Raw genomic sequence first — 22,218 nt, 5'->3', positions numbered from 1 at the left:
CCATGTTCCTTCAGCTAATTTTTTTTGTCATGAAATCCAACAATCTGACTTTACATTGTGGGCTAGATAGTCGCTAGATGCCACTTAATCCTACATACACTTAACACTGGCCCTTTAGGGTGAGGTGAGTCGGCTGCAACCAGCAACTACATCACTGGATGCCACTAAATTCTAGAAACTAGACCTTTAAATCAAGATGTGCATGTACAACGATAGGTTTGATAGGGAAACCTCCAGTGCACATACACTGAGAATGGACTTTTCAGTGCAGTAGGAGATGCAGATAGTACAGAGGTAGAACTAATGTATTCCTACAGAAAGACATGAGCATGCACTGCCTTTGAAACTGAACTTTCTGACCCAAACAGTTCATCTATGTCAAAATACAGAGCGCAATGTTAGTGCAGAGGAAAAAGGCTGCATGACGGCAACGTAAAGCAGTGAAAATATTCTTGATATAGTCTGATATCCGTTTTTTTGAGGTGGGTCTTTTTTATGTGGCTAAAATATGTTTTTTCTGCTGACTCTGTCCACAGCAGATATAGGTAATACTGTGATTAATAGTCTAATAGATAAGTACTTAATACAACCCCCCTTTAAAATAGTCAAACCATCCCTTTAAGGTCCTGTCTCTGGCTGCCTCCTGCTGACAGCTATCTCAATCACTTCATGGATGGATTATTAAGGGGTACAAAATAAGGATGGACGATACACCAAACCTATTGTCAGTCTCTGCTGCAATTTTGTATTAATAAATTGTCTCAATGCCATAAATAAACTCACGCAACCAATAAAAAAAAGCAATCAATCAACTCACAGTCAGGTCTAGAAGTTCACAATCTCTTATGTGGTCACACTGTATTACCAGTGTCGTCATTACATCTGTTATGCAGAGTAAGCATGCCACAACTGTGCGGTAACTGTGGGTCATGGAGTTAACCTAGAAACTCTGAAGAATGGTTTGAGGGTATCTGGTTTGAGGGTGGGGAAGTGGGGAAACCCAAGGCATTGTTCTAGTGCCACTCAGCAATTGTAATTATTGTTGTAGTTGTTGTAATCATTGTTTAAATTATGATGATTATTATTATTAGCCTACTATGACTCAGCATTTCGTAATTATGGATATTCTCATAATTAGCTTGCCCCACCCTCACTGGTATCTACTTCTACCCTCATCTCTTCGTCGTGCCTCAGTTATCTTTTTTTTTTTCACCTTTAAGAGTAAACTGAGAAAGAGATTTTCTTTTCTGAGACATAACTATGATCATTAGTACTCTGTTTTTTCTTTAGCAGCTCCATATCTGTCTTTCTTTGCGTCTCTTTCCTTCAAACTATTTCGGTGTTGAAGGTTAGTTAACTGATGACACACATCCTCGTCTCTGATGTTACAGAGCATGTTGTGGGGAAAGTAGGTTACTGGGCCATGTCCTGCAAGCTTAAACTGAACACTAGTCTGAATGTTGCTAGAGCTGCTTAGTGTGACTGGGCATGCACAAATGGTGTAGGTCTGTGCAACAGCGAGAGGGATCATTCCTACCTTCTGTCTCTTTAAGAAAACAGAGCGGCCCTCCACATAGAATGACTGTTGTTGAATGTACAACCTATGTTGATTCATCTCAAACACACATGAAATGCAGAGAAATCTGACAACAGGTTGTCTAATGTCAGAGGGTTGCAAATGACTAAGCCCTACTTAACTTTAAAATCAGTGGTCTTATCCATTAGTGTGTGGTTATGGTCATGTTTTATTAATATTGACATTTCCTTTTTCTTTTAGAAATAAGAATTAAAAGCAAAAATAGAACCTGAGACTCAGAAAAATCAAGGTCTGGGACAATTATGAAATTAATTGGATAAGATAAGATAGACTTTAATGAATACAAAACAACATTTTTACAAGTTTATGGGCAACAGTGTATTCTATTCTATTCTATTCTATTGTGTATGTATATATTATATATGTATATATGTATTTATAATGCAAAAAGCTGTAAAGTGCAGAGTGATGTACATATGTAAAGGGATATATAAATAACAGTGCATATATATGTTAACAAGATACAGTATGAACAGAGTGAAATGAATACACTAAGATATATATATAGCTTGTGCAGCAGCAGCAGCAACATTTGCTATTGCAATTATAACTGTAATTACAGCTATTATAGAGTGTGTGTTAATTAGGCTAACATATGTACAGTGCAAACAATACTGACAGTAATTTTATAGTGTGGGTGTAACTACAAGTAATTAAATTGGTTGATATTATATACAGAATAAACAGCTAGATGTAAATACATTATAGGTCAGATATAGACAGATATATAGATACGTAGTGTACGTAGTATGTTTGGGACAGTTGGAGGATACTGAAGAAAAAAAGTTACTTTGCATGTGGCTAAAGGCAGAAAGTAAAAGATAAACAGTTTTGTTTTTCTAAAAAGTTCAACTGCAGGTTAGTTTAGTATAGGCTAATATGTAAACTGACCTCTAGAAACAGATATCTGCATATGAATGCAGAATCTTTAGACAAGGGACCAAGATTTTGGCATTGGAAGCGTTCTGGTTTCTGTACTACTGAGTAGTATTCATCAGCTATCGTCTGAGTGGGCTCGGGTTATAGCAGTCTGTGTGGAGAGCAAAAGAGGCAGAGCGCGTTGGCTGAAGTGCAACCTGAGGACGATTTAACTTTTTATTAGAAAGTAGAAAAAAAGTTATCTGCATGCAGATGATTTTTTGAGAGAGAGAGAGAGAGAGAGAGAGAGTAAGAGAGCAGTGATAAAGAGACATAGACAGTGAATGAGAGTGAGTGACTACTGGCATCAATAAAACGGTTAATCAGCCAAATAAAAAGTTATTTCCTGATTGTTTCACAGCGGTTACGTTCAGCACAAACAGACACACTCCCATCGCAACCCCCGTCACAACCCACACACCGCTGCACAACCCTGTGGTAATTCATAAAGAAATCCGAGGGATAACATGTCAAAGTGAAAACACTCATTTACAACAACATGTTAAAAGACAAAACACAAGACATACAACATAAAACTAGACAATAAAATCCTGACATCCAAAATTACAGTACCACAAATTAAAAAAAGAAACACCCACATCAAAACACACAGACAATTTGATGACTGAAGAAAAATGTAATAGAAAATTCTATTATAAATCTGTGACCCTGTTTCATACAGGAAGTCCTGACCAGACTTGTATCTGGTTTATTAACATCTGCATGTGCTACAGAGGGCTGAGTGCACCAGTGGAAACGTTATTTACCCAAGGCACTTGACACTGGCCCCTTCAATAGACTCAAACCAATGATGCAGTGGTAAGATTTTGTACTAGAAGAGTAATAGTGAGGTTAAATACGCTGAAAAAACTACTGACATATACTCATATACTGTGAGTCCAAGGCTTTCATTACAGTTGAACTTTGAGAATCTTTGTGTGTGATTAAAGGTTGAAGGGCTGCAACTAACAATATCAATTCATCTTTGCTTTTTTTATTATTAGTTTAGTCTAAAAATGTCAGAAAATAGTGAAAATGCTGTTTAGAATTTCCTTGAACCAAGGAGACATCTTCATGTTGCTTGTTTTGTCTGATCTGTATGAATAAACCCTTTTTTCATTTTAGTTTTTATTGATTTATTAATCAATGGTCTCATACAGTTTAATACCATTTGCAGGGCCCATTTCACCGATGCAAAACTAGCAGCAATTTACTTTAAAGTAGAACCATTTATAACAATATAAAGGCCACCCCACAGAACAAAACATTTGTATTATCCCAGTATGTTTGATGCTTTCACAACTCTTATTGTGCTACATTTGGATTTATAATGAGAACCTTGATGAGTGGGTGAACAATTCCACTTTACACTTATTACACAGACAAATCATAATGGAAGTCATCTTTTTAGTGTAATCTTTATAATATTATTTTCTGACCCAACAGTTCCCACCATGAGCAAGCACTTGGCCATGGTGGCAAAGAAAAACCTATAGCAGAACCCAGCTCATGGTGGGCAGCCATCTACCGTGACTGGTTGAGTTAGAGAAGGAATGCTCTATGTACCTCTTGAAATGAAATAGAAATATTCAATTCTTAAAAGGATTGTTTCAAGTGGGGCTGTTTAAAGGGCTCGTCCATGTTTCCTACAAATGACGGTGGTCAGTGTGCCCCCAGTTTGGAGAAGCAGACAAGGATCCAGAAGCAGAGCTGGTGTGGACAGGGTCAGCAGAAAAACCCTCAAGCTTTCAAACAATCAATATCAGTCACAGCTGTTTGGGTCATAAAATTATGATATCAGACTGAAATCAAACTAAAGATTTCAAAGATGGCCTGTGCTTGTGTTTTTCTGGTTGTGCTGCTGTAACTCTGGTCCAAATAGCTGATCTGAGGCGTAATACAGTGCACAACGTAATTTGGCTTATATAGGAATACAAAGTTATATGGTAGTTTTTTTAAATTCTAAAAATGATATCTAAAGACATGCAAATGCTTTTAATTTAAAATTTTAGGCACAAGACACAGACACTATTGCTACACTGAAAAGTCTATTCTCAATTAACATATTCATAATAAATCATACCTGTCTTTAACTCACATTTAAAGGTCCAGTAGTATTTAGCGGCATCTGTTGGTGTAGTTGCTGATTGTAATCGCCTCGCCTCACTCTCAAACAAAACACAAACCTTGGTTTATACAGGCGATCTGAGTGACAGACTAAAATACAATTAAAATTATCCAGGACAACATGGATTATTTCCAGGATATTTGGTCATCTCTTTCAAGGTGTCCCATGACAAGAATGCTAGTCTCTAAATTTCCAGGTTTGAACAAAACACCAGTGTTTAGTTTGTCCTTTCTGGGTTACTGTAGAAACATATCAGTTCAACATGGTGGACTCCGTTAAAGAGGACCCACAGCATCTGTAGATCTAAAAGGTTCATTCTGAGGTAACGAAAACATAATGTTTCTCACAGCCTAATGATTATACACTAATGAAAACATAGTTATGAATATTATATATATTTCTATATCTTCCATTTTCTCTAAATAAAGCCTCCTAAATCTGACACACTGGACCTTTAAGGTTAGCATTATTCTGCACAGTGAAGCTCAGACAAGTGAAGTAATCATAAGAAAAACATATGACTGGAAGGGGGCTGTAAATGGTTTATAATGCTAATAAACTGTAAGAAAAAATTGGTTTCTGTCAATATTTATTATGTTATTTTTTTTACATCCACCTGTATGCTATGTTAAAACTGTGACACCGGAGCAGTTACAGTACAAAGGAGACGACACTCTGTGGATAAGAAATGTTGATCACCTTTGTTGAGTCAAACCAAAGCAAATAACATCTTACTTCACAACATGCTCCATCATCCTTACTGTAGTTTGAACGTTTTGAAATGCTTGATGTGCCTTTGTTAAACATTTTTTGAATAGTTGATGAATCTCCAGTAAGAACATATGTGCCTTTTTAAAAGTCCCAAGACTAATGCTGAGTATTAACATCAAACACAGACACTAATTTCCGGCATACTGACGTTGAACTTGATGAACCTGAGGCACGATTTGTCCGGGGGAACTTCAGTATGTTGCACATGACTCCAGAGACTATGACTGGTATTCATGTCACCCTCCTTAACCTTGTAACTATGACAGACAAAATGTTCAGCTCTGGTTATATAACTGCCTCTACAGACGTCATCGTCCTTGCTGCTGCCGCTGATCTCTTGCTCCAGAGCACACAGTCATTGTCCTCAGTAGCTTCAGGCTCAGATCCACCAGTGCATGATTAAGACATTTAGCTGCCTTTTGAAGAGAAAAAAATCCCTTCTTCTGGCTGTAAGACATTTACTGTGTTCTCTCGTTTTATTTGTGGGATGAAATGAGAGTACTGCAGTACTACACTAGGATCTCAACTAGATGTGACCTGAAATTTTCTGAGTGGCTTTTAAGATCTCATCTATAAATCAGTTTAATTCACCTACTATCTGAGTGCTCCACTGCTGCACAGTCATTTCTTTCTGTTTCATAAAGCTGATTCATAAACAGGTCGAGCTTTTCAACCTTTTCAAAAGGGACACTTTTAAGAAACGGGTGTGGCCACACTTTGTATTTCAGTTTCACAATACGTGTGGCCCCTGAGTGTATGCGAAATAGATGTGATTCACATCTTTAGCACAGGGTGTTGGCTGCATGTGCATTACAATGTGGTTTTGTTTTGTTGGAGTTCAAATACATACAAGCAAGAAGAACGTAAACAACCTGAGTCAGGTCGGATGATGAAAAATGAAAAGAGCACTCCGAGATAGATTACTCGTTTCTTTTGAGGTTCAGTAGGTCATCTGCAATCTGTGATGTCAAGAGGCCAAAACTGATTATCAGATGTCAGAGCTTGGGTTTATTTTCAGGCTGGGTCCTGAAATAATCAAGAAAAACCTGAATTATAACCTCTAATGATTGTACAACCTGTGCCTGGACATTTCTGTCATTTATATTAAGCTTCTATCACGATGTTTGGGTTATTTTTCCGTAATACTTTTTTGGAAATATCTTGCTTAGTTCTGTTCCTCTGTCCACAGAACAGGGTCAGAGGTCAGGGTGTTTTACAGTGCTGGAAGTGATAAATGGTATTTGCTCAAGGACTGAGTAGGGTGAATAACTCACGAATGATTATCACAGTGACGCATGATTTATACACTCTCAACACCAAATCTGCTTGCCCTGTTAGTGCGAGCTGTTATCCTGAATAACGTGCACACTCACAGAGATTGTTGTCTTTTTAAGCATCTAAATTAGCTGCATTTCACTCTACTTTAATCAGACATGAGGCATAAACCGAGTGTGATTGTTTTTTTTTTCCCAGACCAGTAATGATCCGGCCTTATCATTAAAAATGTAGATGTTATTAACCCACTTTCATAGTCAGGCATCTATTGTGATTATATGTGACTCATAACTCTTTTTTCCCCCTGTTAACAGGCCCTCAGGTGACAAAATATGCCACATACAGCTGATTTTGTGTCCCGTGGCTCAACTAAAATGTTGATTACCTTAAAAATTTATGAAAAATGACAAGCATAGCTGTCAATTTGGGAATGATAAATATCTATAGGCCTGCACTTTTGGTTTCTGTGGATTAAACATTAGAGTAATTTAATATTCAGCTGTTTGTTTACCTGTTTCCAGAAAGAGATGAATGCTTCTTATTACAAACTGCTCTGCATTGAAACCTGTATCTAACGAGAGATTTATGTGCTTTCACAAGGACACTTTGGAAACATGAACGGCAGTGTTTCGTAACAGGGAAAATGAAATAGCAATAGATAGGAATGGAGACATAAGGTAATTTTTTCCATGGACTGCTTGTGAAAGGCTACTTCAGTTCAGAGTCTGTGCGTAAAAAGAGTGTCTGGTTGTGATTTTATAAACATTCGTGGATGATATTGTTCTGATTATCAGCTCATATGCTGAAAGAATCAGTACCCTTCCTAAGCCAGGAATTTAATCAAAGCTAGACCTATGATCTGAGCTCGAGACACTGGCACAAAGAAAGAGCTGCACTGCCCTTTCCACCCATGCCCTAGAATCGTGACCCACATATTTGCTCACACACTGCCTTAGGTAATTGCATCTTTTTCCTGAGCAGCAGCAGCAGACAACAGGCCTGGAATAATTTGGTGATTCATTTCGAATTGTTGAAAGAATATAATTATGAGGAAAATTTGAGAGTAGATCTACCTGGTGAAAGGATGTTTGTATTATAGAATGAAAGGGTTTGTGGCCACCCACAGTGAGCCTGCGCTGCGTGGTGAACGTGTAATTACAAGGCACTTTGTATCACCAAATATATCACCAAAGTCACTGACAAATGTTGTATTTAAGCACAAAAAATAAACACAGAATATGTGAAAGAAACCTACAGATAGGGCTGAACAGGATTGAGCTACTGCTCACTAAAAGGGGACCTATTATGCTAATTTCCTGCACTTCTCTACTAGGAACGGGCATTTCAAGCAAAAATACTGTTTGCACACTTGCGATATGCTGGCTTTACCTGTGTTACCTTTTCCAGAGTTTTGTCCTAGGAGTGCTTTGGTTTCTCAGCCTTTTAGCCTTGCTTGAAGCTGGTAGTTTTGCATGGCCACATTTCATTTAAGTGCTTGAGAGAGTAGTAAAGTACCAAGCGGCAGCCTCTGTGGCTGTGGAATGAATCACCAAGTGCTAAATACTGCAATTGCTCGAATATCCAGTTGACGCTTTCTACAGAATGAGTCAATAAGCCCTTATGTTAAAATGTCTTAACTTCATAGCAGAAATAAACATGTTTACAGCCTGGTACAAAAAGCACTATAGCTAATTTTTCCGTTCATGACAACCGGGTGCCGTAACAGGTGGCTTGTTTGAGCACCCAGGTGTCATTTAGCCCGCCTCAGGTCTGTCCATGCCTTTGTCCATTTTTAGATTAGCTGGAAGGCAGCAGATGCAGGACTGCCAACATACTCTGAGCTTAATGGCTCTTCAGAAACCTGTGGGTGATGTCACAGATTCGACATCTATGTTTGATTCTGGCATACAAACGGGAACTTTACGGCAAACACATTACACAGCCTTCTAATGAGATCGTAGTTTGTTTTAAATGTTCATGTACAGCGTTATTTTTTGCTGGTCCACTTTGAAAGATCACTGTCTGGCAGTTTTGAGGGGTGTGCCCTGCAAAGGGTAGCACTTTGCCTTGTTGGGCGTTACCACTCCGAGAGAGTGCCCAACAAACAGCTGTGTGCCTACTACCAGGCTCTGGTAAAGCTGCTAAAAACAAAGAAAAATATATTTTCTAAGACAATAGTTACATAAATGATTTGATTTTTATCCTTTCATAATGAAAATTCAAACAGACTGTCCTTATGCGTGCTTATGGGCACTGAATTTGATGAATTTTATGTTTATCAGACCATAAATGAGACATGAACTAAGTTGGAAAAATGATTTAATTTCAAATGAACAAGTTTGGCACAAAAAGTATGATTCAAGTACATCATTCACGTCATTTAGGTGCAGTTATGAAGCGCATGTGGAAAAGGACACGTGTTCTTTCCTTTGACAGGATTGTCCAGCGGGTAGAGTAGGGAGTGCAAGGGTTCAGCTGTTGCCCGGGCGAGGATTAGTGTGAAGCTGCTGTTTGGTTGAGACGGACAACGCTCGTGGGAAAGCACTGCCGAGGTGGGGCATGATGATTTCTTCACCGATGCCTTTTTCCATTGGGTACTCGATGGAAGAAAATGCTGTTATGGGCGAGAATGTCCCAAATAGTCCTTTTCTGCCATTCTTTTTTCCAGTGTCCTCGCTTGGGTGTGTGTTAGGTAAGGTCTGTAGTTGTAGCCAGTACTGCCCCATCTATACTGAATTACACTGTGCAAAATGTTCTTGACCTGAACATTGTGTAACTTCAACCCAGCCAACAGTGAGAATGGACTGAAGAACGGTTACGTAAAAATCTGTCTGTAGTAGGATGATTTTCTTCAGTTGCTGCTGATGTGAGGCTCTTACCTTTCTCGAGCTCTCTCGGGAGTCTTTTCAGATGACTTTAGGGTTTTATTGTGTGTATATTATTGCAGATTATCTAAAATAATAACAGCCTCACCAGCTGTGAATTACAGTACTTACTCCTCCATTCAGACCCTACCTGTAGCATTTCATGTCTTAGGGTTTTTTCTTTTATTAATGTCATTTCAAACATTATTTACATATTATTTATGATTAAAAGAAACACAGAAAATTTTTAAAACTGCAACACTAAATCATATCGTGTGTTGAGAAGCTTTAGGTTGTCATAATAAGGAATCAGAGATGAGAAAGGTCACCTTCCACTTTATCAATATTCTAATAAATGTGTATCTGCAGTATGTGTGTATGAAAAACCTTCTCAACCTGAAGAAAATGGAAACCAGTGGCTTTAAGGACATAGCTGCCTTGGTTATGGGGAAAGTAGACACCACACATTGTTACCATGGGAACACAGAGCGAACAGCAGTGCCACAGTCTAATTAATGACAGTCAGTGCTTCAGCCTGGATGACATCACCAATACCAGTATCACAGATGTAGCTACAGGGAATATGTATGTATATTTATTATGTAGTGAGGCCTGCTTATGAGCACTAAATGTCATCTCATTATCCAATAACATGACCTACATAAAACAGTGGAACTAATCTCTACGTAGGCGGATGGTGAATAATACATTGAAATGTGGGAGATCTTTATGAATCTTAGATGTCTCACACTTTTTGTTCACTGATAGAGCAACAATTTAGATCAGAAGGATTCAATATCATCACTCTGGTTTATACAATGTGTAAGCTACCATATGACTGAGAAGACGAACATCCTTTAATTAGAACAGTAATACGTGGCAGCTGTTCTTGCTTTAACCTTTTAGACCTGGGAGTGCCTGTCATTTTAAAATCATTTCCAGTGTATCTTTTCATCAATAAGTTAAGTTGTCAAACTGGAAACAGACATCACTGCGTAGATATCTATGTGTTTTTTTCCCCGGGTTTCCACCTGGTACTTGTGTAAACCCAATGCTACATGCTGTAAGATGTCAACACTCATGTAGCTGTTTTTGAGATTCAATTGAATTGAACTGAATTCAATTGAATTCAATTCAGTTTTATTTACAGTATACAGTACCAAGTACAGGACCCTTCCCATAAAGAGCAGGTTTAGACCGTACTCTTCATAATAGAGCTGTTTGTTGATTGAATAGGAAAAATCTTCATTTGTGAGAGTTCATAGAGAGCTGCAGCAACATTTTACAATCCTACTGGTGTCAAGAGGATTAATTGTTATAGAAAGATATCATGTTAGAGTTTAAGCACCTTAGGTGAGATGTTTATGTAACAATATTAACTTTAACCCTAAAACTGTGAACTATATGCTAATGTCAGCATGCTCACATACTCAACATAACAATCCAGCATTTCACCTCCTCTGCAATGGTACAATATGTACAAGAGTTTTTTCTCTTCTAGAGTTTGAGAATATTTAAGTCCTACTGTACTCATTTTTTATTCTCATAGTTATTTAGGGTTGCTGCTGACAGTAGGAAAAGACACTAGTTGCAGACTCACTTACACATGCATGGGCAGTTGTTTCATGCTCTTTGTGTACTCACCCGGGCAGCAACACTGTTGCAGGTGTTTAATTGGAATAGTTTTGTTTCCAGTCTTATTTTACACAATGCCGTCTTTGTATCTTTGTTTGGGTTGAGTCACCCCAACTGTATAATTAATGTTTGATTTTCACTGATTTCAACGTTTCTGGGAGGGTTCAGTAACAATAGTTCATCATTCCTGTTGTGTTGTACTTGTGGATTTTTCAGGCCAGTTGGTGGTCACTATGTGTTTACTAGTGGTTGGCTGCGCTGATGTGTGCTGCAACACATAAGTTAACCATGGATACTGAAGAAAATATTGCTTTGTGCAGCCCCAGCCCCACCTAACAGCACTGTTTCTGCTATCCATCTCTTGTCTTCTGGACATGACAGTAACTGGAACAACCAGTTCACATACTTCGCGTGCCAACGTTGGGAACTGAATGTGGCCGATGTAGTGGGGCGACCTTAGTGGTGGCCCCTGGTGTTATTTTGTTCATAAGCCTCAACATAATTAGTTTACTTTTTTTCTATTAAAGAAGCATATTTAGGTTGATGGATGTTCAGCAGACACCTTACTTAATCAGGCATCATTTCATGTGTATTGAGTGCAGGTCTGGGTGTACTCCACAAATTATGCCTCAAACTCAGCAGCCACAGTGAGGAAAGGAGTCGCTAGAGAATGAAAGAGCGCAAAATGATGCAGTTATTCAGTTGATGACGGAGCTATAAGTCTGTGGAGGACCAGAGAGACTGGCTGTCTCGCAGGCTGGTTAGAATGGCATCATACTGGTACCACATTTAAGCCGGATCAGTCATCAAAATCTGGATACTACAACAGCTGCAGTCTGAATCAGTCGTGGGAAAATGTTGCTCATAACATCCTGATCGCCATTGAGGAGACTAGTCCACAAATGTAGCTTTGCTACAACTCTGTCTCAAGCTTGTTAAGGTCGTGAGAAAAATTGTAATCATAAAATATGGAATAAAGGGCAATAAAAAGGATGGCATTTGGTTGGCCTTGACTTCTAAATGAAATACCCACAGAGCATTTCTTCTTTGGAAAAAGCTATTAAACACATACTTGAGTTATACTACTCTTACAACTTGTTTTTGATTTAATTTTATTTTATATGCTTGAAGGGCATACATCTTAAAAAGGACCTGGCCACATGCTCCAAAAAATAGGGGGCAGCATTTCACCTCCTCCCGCTCTCAATGCAACGACACTGTTTAAGATTGTTTACAGTTAATCTGTGCAACATATAGTCACAACCTTTTCAAATCGTTTTTTGAATGTTTAAACATTCACAAACTTTGATTCTGGGCACAAATTGCTCCTTTAAAATGATTTGCACAAAATGTTCAAAGAGGCAGCTCGACTTACAGGCCAACACTTCATTACGACAAGCTCCACTTGTCTAATTGGGAACATTCACTTAAGATTTTCTGAGGTCACAGACCGACTTGTCAAAGCAGTCGATTCTCATGTGCTCTGTACTCTTCACTCACATGACCACTGACCTTGATCACAAGACCGCAAGAGAGACGTCCATTATTAAAAGGAAAGGGTGGTGTGAGATTATATAAGACACGGCGGCAGTGAAGTAGGAACTACAATATTGAAACACAAAGTGCTGAAGTCTTGTCTCCAATCAAAGACCCTGACAGAAGTTGGTCAGACATCAATAAATCAATACATGCCAGAGGAGAAAAAAAACCTTTAGTGTGATTAGCATGACAAACAGTTCATCAGCTCATGTCCTGGTGGATCAGTGTCATGAGAGTGGTAACATGTACAGTGATGCAGAAATGAAATTAATTCATATATTTGAGAGAAGATGTAAAGCTTAATTTACTAAAAACATATATACTGTACAATGGTTACACAGTTAACTATTTATGTTACATATTTATTATTAAATCTTTACATCTGCATCTTTAAAACAGTTCTACTTCATCACATTTACCTCAGTCTAAGTCCTCGTTCTGATTGGTTAGTTGAGTCACATGTGAGTCAGAGCAAGGAAGTGTGGTTGCTGTGAAGCTGATGAAGTGTGGAAATCAGGAAAATGCTACTAGAGGATGTTATCCATCACCATCCTGCTGTTTCTTCTCTGGACTGATCACCCCCCTCCCAGTGTGGGGAGTGATTCTGCAGATTGTAAAGTCGGTCTGACAGTCTGCCCATCACTTTGATCCAGACTGAAATATCTGAACAACTGTTAATAGACGGGATTGCCAGACGGATATGTTTATATACCTGGCTGATATCTGCCTATATACATATCAGTTTTGGCGTATGTTATCTGATATGTGCTGATATTATGGTATTGTACAAACAAAATGTTTGTGGTAAGATACTTGGAGTCTATCCAGCAGAGAGAACTGTGATTTACGGCCGAACAGAGTGAGAATAAGCAGTGTCAACTGGAAGTGGCTGATGATTTTTAACATGTAAATATATTTTTTTAACAAGGTTTAGGTTTAAATTTCTTTAAGAAAGCAGCTTTCTGGTAGTCAAACTGGTGCACAGTCCACATTCCAGTTCAGAAATTCAGTGTAGTACACTGTGTACTTCCTGTTGTGGTGCTCTAATTTTAGCATAGTAGTGTTGTCTTAATGTGGGTACTGCTGTTGTGCACGTACCATAAACGATGATCGCAACATGATCCATAACATTTTAACGCTTTTTTAAACACACTCACAGTACACTGCATTATGATAAAATTGACAGTGTGAATGCATGCATGGACTCAAAAGAGCATTTGACATTAATTGTCCCCAGAGAATCTGAATGCTTGTGCACCACCTTGAGATTCACATTTGCGCTTTTGAGGGAAACATCTGGTCTTGAAGTTGCACTGCAGACACTGATGTTGCCTTCAGGATGAATTGTAATCACCACCATGTTAGCTTTGTTATTGTATATATAGCGTTTAACCTCACAGAGATGCTTAGTGTTGTTCTACTGTAATATTTACAAAAAAAAATAAGAGAATGGAAAAGGTAGTTAAAAATAGAAGCTAGCTGATACAAATCAAAGTTTATTTCCTTTTTAAAAATGTGATTTTTATGTAATATTAAAGGTCCAGTGTGTAAGATTTATTGGAGGGAATACAATATTTTTATTAGTATGTTTTCTTTAGTGTATAATTACCTGAAAATAAGAATAATTGTGCTTTCGTTCTTAAAATGAGCCCTTTATATCTACAGTGAGAATGGGTCCTCTTCCACGGTAGCCTGCAACAGACAAAAAAAACAAACACTAATCTAGAAATTAAATTTTTTATGTGAATTTTGCAGCCACAGTTTTTCCTACATGCTTTGAAGGAGATAAGGTGAGGCGTGAGAGAGTATTCAGTTGGTTGCAATCTGCAACTTCACCGCTAGGTGCCACTAAATCATACACACTGGACCTTTAACAAAGTTCAAATACTATTTGTTTCTGAACAGACATTACACAGCAGCTTACTGGTGTCAACCGGTGTGAAAGTGCCTATTTTAGAGATTACAACAGCCTCTGTACAGATTTTATTCTTTAATCTGCGTTTGTTATCAAAATAACTTTTAACATCCGTTGTTTACCTATTGAAAATCAGTCATTAGAGCTAAATTGAGGCTATAATCAGCAGTAGTTGTTTCCTCTCTAGAGCCACTCAAAACATAAGTGTGTTAATCAAATACAGGACCTGTCTGCAGACTCTGTGGAGACTGCACAATTAGATTAACTATGGAATGATTAACATCCGGGTGGTTATGACAATCAAACACTGATAGGGTTGTTTTGGAGTCTAAAGTTTCTGAAACAGATCTGTCAGTCTTTAAACGTTCACTTTCTGTCCACCTGGATAATCTTGAGTATGTTGCCATGTGAAAGAAGCAAAACATGTGGCGCCTGGTCCATTGTGAGAGCCCTTGAAATTAGTCATGCAGACTGCTGACCCACTTCAGCTGAAGGGAAAAGGCAACCGGGAAGTAGTAAAAAAAAAAAAATCTAACAAACATAGGAAGTGGGGAAGCACTTGAAGGGAAAAACAAAATCTGCCTGCAGCTTCTTGTTTTGCTTACAGCTTCAAGTGTCATCCTAAAGGAGAGACTCACCTCCTCTACATGTACACATTGTCACTTAATGCTGGATAAATGAGGCTCCACATCCCCAATCACACATCAATCATAAATCATTCTCCCTGTCACGACTCAAATTGGCATTAAACCGAGGTGCTATTATGCATTGAGCACGTGTTAAAGATTACAATCTGCTCTCCTCCTCCTACTCCTCCACCTCCTCCTCCTCCTCCTCCTCTCAGCCACTACAGGTTTCTTTCGCTTGTGTTGCACAGCCGCCTGCTTATGCTGCTGCTGCCGCCGAGTATTGAGCTACCAGCTGACCTACTTTTCTCTCAGCCACTCGGTCCCTGTTTACAAGGCACCGCCAGCGGAGGATGTGGAGTACAGTGCCTGGAAAATAGACGGACACAGCCCCGCAACTAAAGAAAAAAAAAAAAAAAAAAAGGAAACAGCACAAATAAGGGGGGAGTTTGTGTTTGTAGTGATTTAAAAGGACTGTCAGAAGCTGCACAAAAAAACGGGTGATTAATAACAACTGCACGTTATTAACTTAAGGCGTTGTTATGCAATTTAACGCTTTCATCGCTGCCTCCTAGTTTGAGCTCAGCTGCTATGCTGTAGTTAAAAAAAAATGACTGGATTAAAGTTACGCGTGGATGTTTATTTCTGCTGGAAACCCGCTGTCAAGGTATGTAAAAAAAAAAAAAAAAAAAAAAATATATATATATATATAATCTAGGCGCATAAAAATGTTGACAAATCGCTGCCAACACTCTACATAGCGTCAAAGTTCACAACAAGAGGTGATCGACCGCATGTTTAGCCCCTCATTTTTTAAAGACCTACTTCATATTTAACACCAAAACCTCAGCTTTAAGGGTTTTATTTATACATTTGCAACGCCTCTTTTAATAGACGTAGCGCTCTTGAATGCTGCTTACATGTTTCCCCCAGTGCCCTGGTTTCAGAAGGAAGGTTGAAATAACCCATTTCTGTCCAGCTGATGACATTTCATGGCAAAACACCTCCTTCAAAACGTCAGATAGCAAAATGTTAAATGTCATGAGGGGATGTGAGGAGGTGGAAAGAGATGAAATCATTAGTGAGCAGACCTCAGGTCAGGTTGATGTTACCTAACCTGGTTGGATTTAAGTCTGCCGGAGTTCACCAGCTCCTTTTCTGCTTCTCAAGGAGCTTTTATTTTAGGTGTCTGTTTGACTCTGTTATGAAGACAGAATTAGTTATTTACCACGCTGGAATAAAAAGGGTCATTGAGTGCACTTATTGGACCTCCCATTGGTTTTCATTTGTAGGTGTGTATCCAGTACACGCGCTTCCTGTTTTCTTATCACTCCACTGAGATTAACCTACTGTTTTAACATGTTACTTGCCTATTTGTGATCACATAGATGCCAAATGTTTGTCATCTATCATCAGATCATTAGTTTAATCATAGCAGCTATATTATGGTGGAATAAAGCTGACTACTTCTGCACAAAACCCAGATACACGTTAAAACAAACCTTCACAGATTGACTCAAAGCTAAAGCCTGTCCAGGACCCAGTTAATGTTTACCTGACAGCTTGCAGCTCAAAACCAGATGCAGGTGGAGATGGTCTGGTCTGGGGTAAACCTTTACGCAAGCAGCAGACAGCAGCAGTCACTACCCACAAGACTCTCTGGATTAGCAGTAGTTTAAATTCATCCATCAGCACAGGAGCAGCTCTCCGGCTGGAATATAAACAGTATTTTTGATGCGATGCACAAGCACAATAAACCTAGTGGAAAAAGTCCTTTCATCATAATGATCAGCAGCTCTTAAAGGTCCAGTGTGTCAAGTTTAATGAGCTCTATTCACAGAATATGGTGCAAATGGAATATAATAACTGTGTTTCCATTAGTGTACAATCAGAGACCACCATGTTGAACTCTTGCGTGTTTTACAGTCATTATATTTTCTTTCCAGGTTCCCACACATTGCTGGAACACCTTGAAGTTCAGAGACTAGTTTTTCAGTCATAGAAGCACCTGGAAAATAATAACAAAAAGACTACTCATTAATAATGTCTACGTAAACAAAGGTTTATATTTTGTTTTAAACTTGAGTGTTGGTGCGATAAGCTGCACAGAGCGGAAAAACACACTTACCGATAAATTATCTGACCATTTGGGAGCAAGTGCTGTTCTGTATTCACAAGCAAAATTCCTGGAAAATGTCCTGGATTTATCCTGGAAAATGATTTCTTAGATTTCTTCCCTGTCTTTGCAATCAGTAACTACACCGCTATATGCCAATAAATCCTACGCATTGGTCTTTTCTGTGGTGGATTTAAAACTTTGAAATAAGCAGATTTTTTGCTCTTTAATTGATCATGGAGGGATGTGGTAGACATACAGTCAACAACATTAAGGTAGGGATGACTTTATTGTGCAGATCTTTGCATAGGATATGTATGTCATACTTGTGCACCAGTACAGCTTAATGATGTGGCATTTCTCTTTTTCTCTGAAGTGGTTTTGTGCATTTTTATGATTTCGATAATCAGACACGGTGTGTAGCTCACTTAAAAGTTTCTGTTTTGAAAAGCTGAGCTGGGTTTTAACTTTTCCTTTAGTAATGATCTATCAGTGGTATGATTTACCTAAACTGACCCTCGCTTTGATGATTAAAAAAACAGGTATAGGTGCGATCGATATGGATTTTATATTGATATATTTTGTGATAAAGATCAGGGAAAGCAGCTGTTTATGGTCTGGCTGATCCAGCAGATTAAACACCAACGAATCTAGTCCTGCTACTTCATTTGCTCATAACAGCCTAACATGGCCGGCTGAATTATTTATGAAGTAAACACAGAAGGTTTATGTGCAAGTCTTAATTCTAATTTATGAGCTGTAGAACAAAATTAAACGCATCATAATCACATTGTTTCTGTCCTTTTAAGATACACAACAACAAAGTAGGATTTTGTTTATATTTGGCCTGACAGTAGTAGTATAGTAGTAGTGAACACCATCTATGTTAAAATCACTGACAGTATAAAGAATGGACAGCGTAAGCGTGCAGGTTTTCCGAAAAGATGTTTTGAAGCTCAATGTGTGGTGGCTCTGGCCGCCGCCATTTTGGCAGTCCTGCCTTTTCTGCCTCCAGGCTAATCTAAAAATCATCTGCGAACCTGAAGTGGGCTAAACGACACCTTGGTGCTCTAACAAGATATCTGTAACGGCACCCACCTGTCAATCAAAGCGGCCACGCTGTTAAATATGCATAACTTTAAGCCTTAATATAATTAGAACAGGTGAGTTATATAAAAATTCACCCTTAGTACAGTTGTCATGAACGGTGAAATTAGCTATAGAGACCAAAATATTTTTTGTACCAGGCTGTAAACATGTTTATTTCTGCTGTTTTAATATGGAGGCTTATGGAGAGCGACTTGTTCTGTAGCCAGCATCAAGACAAGACAATTATGTCTTAATCTGCATGTGTCCCGAATCCTAATGTAACACTCCACATCAAATATATCGTGTGCACATCGCCAGTATGGAAGGAAAAAGTTGAATAACTTTTATGATCAATCAAATGTGTCAGAAAAAACAAAACATGCTGAGGTTGATGGGCTTACCAATCACACCTAAATCACTGATGTCAAACAGTTCATTTGTCTAGACTGCTGTCAACTGTCTCTCATGTGTACTCATGACAAGCAGTTATTACTGTCAAAGTACCGATGGCATCAAACGCAACCCGTTTGTTCGGGAGCTTTGATCTGTCATTAACAAAGAGCCACACGCAGGTTTTTGATAATCCGTAATCAGTCATCGGTAGCTCAGTTTTCGATAATCCGATAATGTTTGGGTTGTAGTATCTCAGATCATTTTAATTTGGGTGCACAAGAGGAGAAACAGCTACTGTGTTCAATCTCCTGGTAGTCTGCGAACTCAACACTGTGTGCAAAAACAGTACAGTAAGTACAGTGAAATGAACATATGAAGCTATAGGGTGAGGTGTGAGGTTCAGGTGTGGCAGCAGCAGGTTGATTTTCCTTAATTAAACTTTAAAATGAAACCTAAACTCTTTCAAGAAAAAACACTGTTATTCTCATATTGAGTTTCCTCTTTGGAAGGCTGTCTGCAATAAGCAAGAGAGTCTCCGTCCCCTTTTTTTTTACAGCCTGATTACCTGCAGTTTGGTCATGAACTTGAACTTCAGTGTACTGACTCGACTGTCATGAGTTCAGGTTGCTTGTCAAAGGCTTTAAATACCCAATGGCACAAGTGTAACTAGACGCTCCTGTTTTTAGCTGTTAACCTCGCAAGGTGTGGTTTAACCTCGATACATTGAAAGAATGCAGGCTGATATGTGAGGTGTCAGTTTACACGGCTTAACAGATTAAACGCATATACTGTACATTAAGGCTGCACAAAGAGATTATTAATGCTCTGGAAATTGTTAATTTTTAAGTTAATTTTCCAAATGTTTACAATAGTTTTGATTATCAGTATTAATTATTTAATTTGCTTTATGTTTCTTATATATGAAATTAGACTTTTCTCGTTGAGTTGACTCTTTTTTAACTTTTTTTCGTGTAGTAGTAGTGAATCATTCAGATTTTAATGACCCATTGTTGACATTTGAATGATCTAAACCTGAATGTTGAGGTGGCATCATAGAGGGGGGTGGGAGATTATAGATTAAAGAGGGAACATGGACAGTTAGTGTTGACCAAAAATTTTAATTGTTTTCCCAACAATATATTTAAGGAAAAACAGAAGTAAAGATAAGTTAAAGACTGTGGTGAAATAATGAGGTGAAGGTTCAGAGATGGGATGTGAAACTGGGCCTCCTGTACATGTACATGCTGCTTCCTGCACTAGAACCGAATGCTGTCAGTCAAAAGTAAATCACTGTTTCAGATTAAATGTATATGAACGTGATTTACTGAGGACACGGCTGAGCAATGTTTAATTCTTTGTGAATGAAACAAGGGGAGCACATCAGAAAACAGTTATGTTTCTGTCTGGTTTTAGCATCAGATCAATCCTTTAAAATTAAAAAAATGTTTTTGTCACATAAACTGATTACATAGTTTGAGAGACACATTTTCAATCTGATTATATCACCTGATATAAGAGCTTGCATTTCATTGACGATGAAAATGTGTATTGAGACAAAAATATGATATTAAACATGTTGTTTATTCTTTAAAATAAAATATATATTGGCTTGAGATTGATCTGTAGACATCAGCAAGTATCTAAATATAATAGGGGTAAGTCATGACTGTTCAGGCATCCATCCATCCATCAGCTATACCCAGCTGACATTGGGGGAAAAGGCATTTTACAGTTTTATAAGTTAGTTGGTTGTTGGTGATTATTATAAACTCAAGTGCTGGTTAATCAAGCAGCTACATAGCACTGTATGTACATTTTATAAAAAACAAGAGTTAATGTATACATAATGGAAATAAATACTTTTTCACTTTGTCTACAAAAGGACAGATTCAAAATGGGTTTCGCTGATAAGTGGTTACAGAGGAAGGATGGATGACAGTCACAGACATAATTTAAAGAATATATTTTTTTCTTTGGTGTGTTTACTGTTGTCATTTTCTCTTTTTCATACGTGCTTCAAGTATTAGTAACTGCAACTAATTATATTTACTGTAATTATTTATTTTTCCATGATATCATAATGGATTATCTCCTAACATGTTAGTGCACGATTTTGTTGCTATTCATCCTTGCAACATTATTTGTCTTCACCATGTTATATTTAGATATCTGCTGATAATATCAATTTCTATTCTTTAAAACTATTAGACTAAAACTAATTAGAGCAAGCACCTATGATCAAAAATGATTCCTGCAATGAAATATCTCCATTTTATTGCACCACACCGCTCTTTAATTTTCCATGAATTCACCCCCCCCCCTTTGACAAACGAGTCTCCTTTTAATTGAAAATGATGGAACATGCAATCACTGGTAGTTTCCCCTTGAGGCTTTATATGCGCATCACTCCGCGTACATGCGGAATAAAGACAAACCCACAAAAACAAAAACACAGACGGCTGACTGAACTCTGAACATTAATAACTTGGATATAATTGATGTTTAATGTAAAATATTTCCAGACTACAAAACCACAAAGTAATTTAGTGAAGGTTAAAGGAAAGTGTTTTTTTTTTTCGTGCTGGAAAATAATTAGTCATTGTTACTATTTCAGACTCACATGATGTGTGTTTTGTTAACCGCATGAGGTCAAACATAGGTTTTGAAGTGGATAGCATATGCAGACGTTTTTATTAATATCTGTACATGAATATAGCTTTATGTTGTGTCATTGCAGCTGGCCAGGTTCGAGTCTGTGCCAGTGAGTTTGGTTTATAATAGTGGTGTCTGCTTCATGTTGTTTAAGCTTCTCTTTACAGAGAATGTGAAGGAGGTGGAGGTGTTTTTATGCCTGGTTATCAAAAGACGTTTTTCTAGGTCAGGGGAGCTCCTCCTGTGCAAAAACATGTCTTTAGTGATGAAGTACTGTACCCAGGTAGTAAATGACTGTTAATGCACCTTACATTGTATTACTAATGGTTATCCAGCAGAAATGTACGACGAAGGTATAAATGACGGTACAAAAGAAAACACCTGCGTACGCTAACATGATTCATCCTCAATAAAATGTCCCCTTTCAGTATGTTATCATCAGTTTTGGTGTCTTTTTTTTTCGTTCTACAGGATTTGAGGTTTCTTTGGTGGACTTACTGAGGCGGCAGACAGCTGGTCTGCGATAGATTTTTTCCAAAAGAGTGTTCAGACGTGGTCAGCGCGGATGGGACTTATAAGACTTCAGAGAGGGCCTGGTTGGGAAAGGGAGTGAGTATGGACAACCTTTCTGACTTCGGTGGTCCCTGTCCATCCACCTGCAGGGAATGGGAGTGAGTATTAAAACAATTTACTTTGTATT

At 38.2% G+C, this 22,218-nt stretch overlaps 1 protein-coding gene across 7 annotated transcripts in view; it reads left to right on the top strand.

Moving 5' to 3' along the window:
• Positions 1-22,218, top strand: part of npas2 (neuronal PAS domain protein 2) — a 42,875-nt gene that overhangs the window by 1,422 nt on the left and 19,235 nt on the right. For 6 of the 7 annotated variants that reach the window (XM_027273671.1, XM_027273672.1, XM_027273673.1 and 3 more), the window contains exon 2: positions 21,990-22,189. In XM_027273671.1, the coding sequence (XP_027129472.1) occupies positions 22,134-22,189 (56 nt within the window). In that variant the 5' untranslated portion in view covers positions 21,990-22,133. Of the gene's footprint in view, positions 1-14,574; positions 15,936-21,989; positions 22,190-22,218 lie in introns of those variants that run through there. The other variant, XM_010749883.3, reaches the window with a different exon arrangement.

The sequence above is a fragment of the Larimichthys crocea genome, chromosome XXII (genome assembly GCF_000972845.2).
Source record: "Larimichthys crocea isolate SSNF chromosome XXII, L_crocea_2.0, whole genome shotgun sequence".
Taxonomy (NCBI): Eukaryota; Metazoa; Chordata; class Actinopteri; family Sciaenidae; genus Larimichthys; species Larimichthys crocea.
The sequence above is the reverse complement of the archived record's forward strand: the minus strand, read 5'-3'. Positions and strand labels throughout refer to the sequence as shown.